Source organism: Narcine bancroftii, chromosome 1 (genome assembly GCF_036971445.1).
Source record: "Narcine bancroftii isolate sNarBan1 chromosome 1, sNarBan1.hap1, whole genome shotgun sequence".
Lineage (NCBI taxonomy): Eukaryota > Metazoa > Chordata > Chondrichthyes > Torpediniformes > Narcinidae > Narcine > Narcine bancroftii.
Window position 1 is genome coordinate 22,454,961 of NC_091469.1, and position 8,826 is coordinate 22,463,786.

The 8,826-nt window shown below is 40.6% G+C and overlaps 1 protein-coding gene across 1 annotated transcript; it reads right to left on the bottom strand.

The window, feature by feature from the left end:
• Positions 1-2,930: 2,930 nt before the first annotated feature.
• Positions 2,931-8,163, bottom strand: c1h5orf63 (chromosome 1 C5orf63 homolog). The gene is made up of 4 exons (XM_069915517.1): positions 8,047-8,163; positions 6,552-6,608; positions 3,112-3,285; positions 2,931-2,993 (listed from the first exon to the last, which is right to left on the bottom strand). Exons 1-4 carry the CDS (start codon positions 8,161-8,163, stop codon positions 2,931-2,933), a joined length of 411 nt encoding a protein of 136 aa, XP_069771618.1.
• Between the last annotated feature and the right edge of the window lie 663 nt (positions 8,164-8,826).

Sequence of the window (8,826 nt, forward strand, 5' to 3'; positions counted from 1 at the left end):
CTGCAAGCTTCAAGCGTTGCACCACAGCCAAGAGACATTAGCTGGTACTGCATGCTCTCTGAGCTGAAATCGTACCACTTGTAGGCATCTGGATGTGTTGCTGAGAGGAGCTATTCATTGTAAAAATATCACTGAAATGAAATGTCATAGGCAAACTTATTTTGTTGATAGCACTCCTCTCTGAAACTGAGCTTATTCTTATTGGAGAAAAAACTACATCGAGCAGCGTTGTAAAATCATAACTGGTAACAATGTGAAAGGAATTTGATCCCAGGTCAGTCTATCAGCTGCTTTGTACACGTTACAATACCAATGTCCAGGTATCATGGTATCTTAAAATACAAAATAATTACAAAGGCTTCCAGGACTAAAGACTTCACTGGCCAACAAGAGGGTGATGTTCATCTGGAATGGGAAAAGTGACAACACCTTGGAGTGATTTGAGAGTTCATTGTGGTATTGTAGTGAGGTCACTACGGCTACAGCTAGGTTATAGCTCTCAGTTATAACCCTAAGGCTGTAGTTCAAATCCACAGAAGGAAGACACACTCACACACCAGTGGAGTGTATTCGACACTGTGTTTATTCAGTGGCAGCTCTGCTTTTTATAGTCAGCTCGGCCGCGTCATCACCGGATCGTGCCTTGAGCAGGCCGGTTGCCAATGGTTATCTCAGATGCCTGGGCCCTGATTGAGCCCCCTGCGATCCACCTGCACTGATTGGCCAGTTTAACTGCTCTGCCGGCGACCTATGGAAATGAGCATTTCAGCCTGTGCAATGCTTTTCTGGTCACCGTGTTCGACAGCCATTTCCTGCATTGGCCCGAGGTGCGTACAAAATACTGTCTGCAATTGCACCAAAATTCTTATTTGTTGCAGGCACAAGATGCAGTAAAAATAGTATTAATTAAATTACCACAATGCACCATGAAACAAATATAAAAGGACAGATAGATATTCACAGCTGCTGGAGGAGGTTACAGGTGAACAAATGGAGGAGGCATTTGAATGTTTTAAAACAGATTTTTCCAGGCTGGGAGCCAATGCAGTTCAGCAAGAATGGTGGAGGGTGGGAGCAGGGAAGAGGAATGGAGCATGATGCTGGCCGCAGAGCTTCAAGTCTAATATCCCTGACTCAGTAACTTCTGGTCATTAACCATCCTGTCAGGACGTAGGTGCTCTTTATTTATCAAACTATATAAAGTATATTCATTCCTTTGAATCTGTGCTGAGCAGCTTGGAATCACTTCAAGAGATCAGTCATTGTTCTTCATACTTTCAGCCCTTGTGTGGGGCTCACCCTGTTCCTAACAATACCGAGTTTGTCATACACACCAGTACAATGTACATATACAGAAATTAGCCCAGTACAGAAAGAGACAATAAAGGTAGATAAATATTCAGTTACAGTTGGTGGAAGAAAAAAAAGTGGTGTATCAATAGTGCAGCCCTGTACTAGAGTAGTTTATGGTTAGGGGAGTAAGGGGAGATTCGACAGCCTGATAGCTGTTGGAAAAAAAATTCTGGAACAAAGTGCTGGATTTCAGGTTTCTGTACCTTCTTCCTTTAGGTAGCATTGAGAAGAGATTGTATCCAAACTGATAGGGGTCCTCTGATTTTGGTTGCTTTCTTGAAGTATTGCCTCACATCAATGTCTGCAGTGGACAGCCTATTATGAACTTGGCTGTTTCATATTTTTGGCAGCCCTTTGCTTTCCTGGGCACTTGAATTACCAAACCAGGCTGTGATGCAACCAGTCAATGCACTTGTAGTTTGATAAAGAGTATTTGATGACCTGCCCAAAAAATGTCAAGAAACCTTGTGTCTAGAATTCTTTAGGCGATTATTTAGCTCATTGTACATCGGTTTGTCACTTAACCAATCAAACTTCCTGACTTTCATCTAACTGTTCGTTCAACCCCCTTACTTTTAGCTCTGCAAAATGTAGTAGTTTGGGATGATAAAACTGGTGATTGATTCAGATTACTTGTTTTCTTTTTCTGCATAGTTGATTAATTTCAATATCTTGCCTCTCGTGAATTAAAACTCCAATAATCCAGCACCTTTGGGGATTTTGGACTGGCAGATTTTCTGGATAATTATATTAGTACTCCAACACACTTATTGTTTTTCAACGTAACAATTAATTTTCCAGTGAAACAGCATTTTGAAGAGGGACTGATAAACAGAGTCCAATTGCAGATTTACCACAATCTCCCTGAATGGCCTTCCTGTACCTTGTTTTCCTTTATTCTTACTTTAGACTGTAAGTGCAGTCTGGCAAGGCCAGAAGTTAAATAATCATGAAAAACTAATTGGCTGCCTTTCTGAAGCACTGCCAATCTTGCAAAGGTTCCCTGCTTCTCTGTGGTGAGATCTGGGATTTAAACCCAGCAACAATGAAGACAATATATTTCCAATTCACAAGGTTGCATGGCCTGCAGGTGTACAACTGGTTCCATGGTAAGACATTTAAAAACAAAACCTGATGCAGGGAGCAACCCAGCACCAGTGATCTGGGTTTTTGATTCTGACTTCACGTCTTGTCTGTGTGGGTGGCTTGATCTCACTTTGAGTTTCACACAGGTGCTCCTGTTTGGTTTGTGTTTATATCATACATGGTACAGTACAGGGAAAGGAATTCTTTTGCAAGCACTCAAACAGGTTAACTCTAACATTCATGCTGCCACATAGAGTTGAAGAACAGGAGCCCAATTCCAGACCATCCCAATTACAGTTACTTCCCACATCCCAAGGTTGTGCAGGTCACTGTATAAATGGTGAGCAGATGAATCTGGATGTGTTGAAGGGAATTGAATAGGTTTCACATGAATAGGTGTTTGATGGCTGGTGCAGTCTTAATGGGCCAAAGGGCTTGTTTGCATGCTGCACCACTAATCTCTACAAGGCTTGATCTTATTACATCAAAGTTCAATTTGTTGCCTTTTGGCTATTAAGTGTTTTACAACTTTCAGAAGTTGTCACTGTCAGTACCTAAAATACAAAACAATTTTAATTAATTTACAGATTGACAATCAGCTGAATTGCAATCCTTAAGTTGCCAAAGAAAATTCTTTATTATTTCTGTCTGAGTTACATTTCAGACTTTTACAGTTTCATTACTCTTCTGTTCCAATTTTAACAACTTTCTCTCCAGGATTTTCAAGTTGACATGATGCATCATCAGAAACTGTCCATTTATATGGAAAACTGGAATGTCATATTTGTACCTCTCAAACCAGACAGAATTCTTTGGATCCATAATGTCTACCTCCTGGAGGATGAACTGTGAATTGAGAAGATAATTAATTGCATGGCCTTTAAAAATTATCAGGATAAGTAAATGAACACAAGAGAATCTCATATGTGGGTGAGATGCAGAATAGCAAGAGGAGACCCCTGTTGGACACCATGAAGTAGATGGGGTGAATGACTTGTTTCTGTGCTGTACATTCTTTGATAATTGTGGGCTAAATTATAAGAGTGCTGAATAAGCTAAGGTTGTGTTTCCCTGAGTATTGAAGAGTAAGAGGCGATCTATTTGATTGAATTTATCCATTTGATAAGATTAAAAGATGCATAGAAATTAGTTCTTCCTTTGGGAAGTCCAGCATTGAAGGGAGACAAGACATCGTATGTTGGAATCTGAAAAAAAACCTCTGGAAGATCTCAGCAGGTCAAGCAGGGAGATGGTCTGATTGCTTTTGCTCCAGCGTAGAGGGGTGTTGCCTGAAAATTAGCACCAGTCTATTCAGGAATGATTTAGCAACTAAAAGTAATAACTAGACCTCACACTCCCAGCAACCCAGGTTCAACCCTCACCCAAGACCCCAAGAAACTGCTGAGAGTTGTGAATGTGGCTTAGTACACTGAAGGTATCCCTCTGTCGGATGCTGGGCTTCACAAATTGGGAGATGGAGTTCAGGAGTCGAGAGGTCATGTTGCAAATCTACAAATCTCTGGTGAGACCACACTTGGAATATTGTGTTCTGATCTGGTCACCTCATTATAGTAAGGATCTGGAAGCTATGGAGAAGGTGAAGAGAAGATTTGGCAAGATATTGCCTGGTTTAGAAAATAAGTCTTATGAGGCAAGGTTAGCAGAGCTGGGACTTTTCTCTCTGGAGCGAAGAAGGATGAGAGGAAACTTAGAGGTCTATAAGATCCGGAGAGGCATAGATAAGGAAGACGGCCAGCACCTTTCTCCCACCCCAGGGAGGAGTAGCAAACACCAGAGAGCAGTTGTACAACGTGAAGGGAGAAAAGTTTAGGGGAGAGTTCAAGGATAAGATTTTTTTTTAAACAGTAGCGGGTGCCTGGAATGCATTGCCAGGGATGGTGGTGGAGGCCGAAACATTAGGGGCATTTAAGAGACTCTTAGGCACAAGGATGAAAGAAAAATAGGATACAAGATAGGGTTTCGGTTTTTTTAAATTTTGATAGGAATATATAGATTGGCACAACATCGAGGGACAAAAGGCCTGGAATGTAATGTAATGTTCTATGTTCTCTCCATCAACTCCATCTGCATTCCCTCTGCTTCAGAAAAGTAGCCAACACATTATAAAACTTATCCCACCCCAGCCACCTTCACTCCGAACATCAGGAAGAAGATTCACGAGTGTGAGATCACAGTCCACTGTATTGAAGGACAGTTTTTTCCTGCTGTTAACAGACTCATGAATGAACCCCAAAAATCAAATTTTGCTGCATTTGTTCCATGCTAATTTCTGTATCTCTGGACTTTTTTTCCTGCCCCTGTGATCTACACCTCCTCCCTCACTCCCATTCAGGATCCCAAACAGACCTTCCTAGTGAAGCAATACTTTTGAATCTGCAGGGGCCATTTACTTCATCCAGTGCTCCCATTGTGGCCTCTGTATCAGTAAGACTGTTGAGCACCTTTGCTCTGTCCACTGCAACAGAAGGGACCTCTCGTGGGCTAACCACTAATTCCATATCCCATTGCTACACTGACATGTCTGTCCATGCTGCCAAGTTGAGGCCATCTGTAAATTGGAGGAACAACACCCTACATTGTAGAACACAGATGCCCTGAGGTACAAGTAGATAGTTTCCTGAAAGCAGCGACACAGGTAAATAAGGTGGTTAAGCAGCTTTTTTGTACACTTAAAAGGTCAGGCATGGAGTACAAAAGTGCGGATATCATGTTATACTGTACAAGATGTTGGTGAATCCATACTTGGAATATTGTGTGCAGTTCCAGTTGAGCAGCTAAAGGTAGAATGTCATTAAGATGGAAAGGGTGCATAAAAGATTTACAAGAATGTTACCAAGACTGGAGGACTTGAGTTATATGGACAGACTGGATAGCTGTTATATTTTTCCCTGCTGGGAAAAAGGCAAAGGCTTAACCTTGTAGAAGTATATCAAAATCATAAGGTAAATAGTCAGAATCCCCAGGAAAGTTGTCACATAAGAGATGGAATTTCTTATAAAGGGCTCAGGGCTGAAACATCCACTGCCTTTCGCTTCCTGCTGTGTGACCTGCTGAGTTTCTCCAGAACTTGATCCCAGCATCTGTAGATGTTCTTGTTTAACATCAGAAAGGACCTCCCATCACCCTGGTCACAACTTCTTCTCACCGCCACCTTCTGGCAGAAGGTACAGAAGCATGAAAACCAGCACCTCTTGTTTCAAAAACAATTTATTTCCAAAAGCTATCAGACTCTTGAACCTCCATAGTCACACAATGTGAAAAACGGCCCTTCAACCGAACTTGCCCATTTCGACCAAAATGTCCCACCCACACTAGTCCCACCTGTCTGTGTTTGGCCCATATCCCATTCTATCCATGTATCTGTCCAATATATAAATATATTTTTTAAAACATTGCTATAGTCCCTGCCTCAACCACCTCCTCCAACACTTTTCAACACACCCACCACCCTGTGTGTTTAAAAAAAAACAGAAAAAAAATCATCCCTCCAGTTCCTGTTAAATCTCTCCCCCTCACCCCATGTCCTCTGGTTGCTGATTTCTGCTTCTATGGGCAAAATAATCTCTGCATTCACTGGATCTCTTCCTCCCCTGATTATACATCTTCCTCCTCATCCTCCTGCATTCCAAAAAAATAATGCCCTAGCCTGCTCAACCTCTCCCTGTCACTCAGACCTGTGAGTCCTGCCGACAACCTCATATCTCCTTTGCATGCTCTTCAGCTTGACATCTTTCCTGTAGCACAATGACCAAAACTGAAGACAATACTCCACAAGAGGCATCACATCTTATAGAACTGCAGCATTTGTACTCCATCCTCTGACTGATGAAGGTCAATGTGCTGAAAGCCTTTTTGACCACTCGATTTACCTGTGACACCACTTTTGTAGTACTATACCTGTTCTCTGAGATTGCTCTGCAACACTCACTGGATCCCTACTGTTCACTGTGCAGGTTCTATCTATGTTAGGCCTCCCAAAATGCAAACTTGGTATTTCTCTGTATTAAATTCCATCAACTACTCCTCTGCCCAAGTGAGTAAATTAACAATCAAATTTGAAAGCTAGTTACTTATTGCATGGAATATCATACCCTGTGTCGATGGGGCTCCAAAACCTCTTTGGCTTCTTCGCAAAGTGTACATGACTCCTAAGGGTGTAGAAATTAAAGCTTTGAGTAATTATTTAACAGAGTAAAATTTAAGCATTTTAGTGATTTAAGCATTTCATTTCATTTCAATGGCTGATAATAACCATAATGATTTTGCAATTGTGAAAAATAAAAACAATTCACAAATGCAAACATTAAACCAATGCTGACTATCAAGGATTTTTATGTAAAGAATAGCACATGCTCAGTCTGAAGAACAGGGAATGGCAGGCCATGCAGCATCTGCGGAGAAAGAACCAGGGTCAAAATTTCAGGTTTCTGAAAATAAAAATTCTTAAATTTAAAAAATTTTTTTTAGGTCAATTAAACTGTCCCAATTTCATTCTAGCAATAAAATGATCACGGCATAAGAAATTGTTTGATTTTTTTTTGGGGGGGGGGAAACCAGTGTAAATGAGTGAACTTGAACGCTGGTTGAGTTTGTGAGTTCTCACATTGCTCCACCTGGCCAGTGGATTTAAAAGCGTAACTGTCTGTCCTGGATCAAAATAAAGGCTGCTTCTTGCGAACAAACTCAAGTTCTGATGCAGGGTCTTTGACCTGAGAAGTTAACTAGTTTCCCTTTCACATTACAACCCGAATTCTCACAGCATTTGTTTTTGTCCCCAACAGTTTTTGTGTTCCAGAGTAAAATCAATGTCTACCCAAGATGGTGGGATTAGGTCCGTAAGGATAAAATAAATCTCAGCCAACTCTCCAAGTGCAGTATTTATGGAGAGTTGCCTCTTGGATGGCACTTTAAAGGCCCAGGAATATTTCCTATAATCGACATCACTACTAGAGATTGGCTCATCATTAACAGTGGTTGAAGAGGCTCGATGCTACCTGTATTACAACAGATCTCCCATGGTAAATCTTTGGGACCGTTCCAAGCATTGAGAGACACAATTGAAATGTAAGCCCTTCTAACTTCAGATTATGTTAATGACCAGCTGCACCAGGAGAGGAAGATAATGTACTTCACCAACAAGTAACAATTCTTTGTTGAAACAGTCTGAATAGTTCATTCACCTTTGGTGGAATTTATGGTGGAGGATTAAAGTTTTATCTTAAATATTTTGACCATCATTTTTAGTGAATACATCTTTCAGCCACTGAGAGGTTGAAACTGCCTCTTTCTGTGTTTATAGTTCCATGAGATGAAGTCAATGTAAAAAAAAAACTGCAGATGCCAGAAGTCTAAAACGATAAGGAAAAATGCTGACCTCAAAACCTTTTTCCTCTGATCTGCCTGGTTTTACCCAATCAGTGATGTCACCGCTACCCACCCTCTCTGCTACTCAACAAGATTTTTCTGTCTCCTTCCCAGTTCTGGGAAACGGTTTTCCACTTGGAAGATTATCTGTTTCTCTTCCCACAGAAGCACCATACCTGCTGATTATTTTCAGAATTTTTTTTTTACATATTGTTCCCGTACCTTGGTAAACAGTGTTAAGATGGGCAAATCTTCCTTGACTCCGAACATCCTTCTTGATAAGAATTTCAATATGGGTTTTGATTGTTTACCAAGATTTGTAAAATGATGTAAATACATTTTTCAGTACTGCTGAAAGCAAATTTAAAATACATTAATTTTCAGACTAATAATTTTAACAAATGAAATATCCAACTTCAACCATTAAGTGGGTCAGTTAAGTTTATTATCATCTGATTGTACATGTACAGCCCAACAAAACAGTGTTCTCCGGTCCTTGGTGCAAAACATGCAGACACACAACCAGACATAACACACATACAGAAACAATACAAATGCAGGACAAGTATTTCATCTATATAAATAAATATTGTTTTGAACCTATGATGAATCTCAGATGGTTAGTGTGCGCTGTTCCTTTGGACGTTCAGCACTTTCACGGACTGTGGTTGTGTTGCAGATCCCCATCGACGGGATACTGCAACACAATAATTCTTGGAAGTGCGTGGCAGTGTGAATCGACCAATGAGTTCTGAAAATTGACAACTTATGATACGTTTGTGTGCGACCTCAAATCACTGAGGTTTGCCTATGAATAAGGTGTGTGCAGTTCTGAAACATATCATGGTTCCTGCAAGATCTGGCCAAGTATTCTAAAATAAAGACTCATGGAAAAGTTCTTGCCAATAATTTCAGCAAAAAGAAGTCTAAGGAATTAATTCTGAATTGTGATCACACACAGTTGTTTTGCAGAAGTTATTTACTGGACCCTGAAAGTATTAA

Coding starts and splice junctions, on each gene's coding strand:
- c1h5orf63 (XM_069915517.1), bottom strand. CDS start 8,163: ATGTATTTACATCATTTTACAAATCTTGGTAAACAATCAAAACCCATA. Junction 3,286..6,551: donor TGGAGCCCCATCGACACAGG/GTATGATATTCC, acceptor CTCAATTCACAG/TTCATCCTCCAGGAGGTAGA. Junction 2,994..3,111: donor AACAGAAGAGTAATGAAACT/GTAAAAGTCTGA, acceptor TTTGTATTTTAG/GTACTGACAGTGACAACTTC.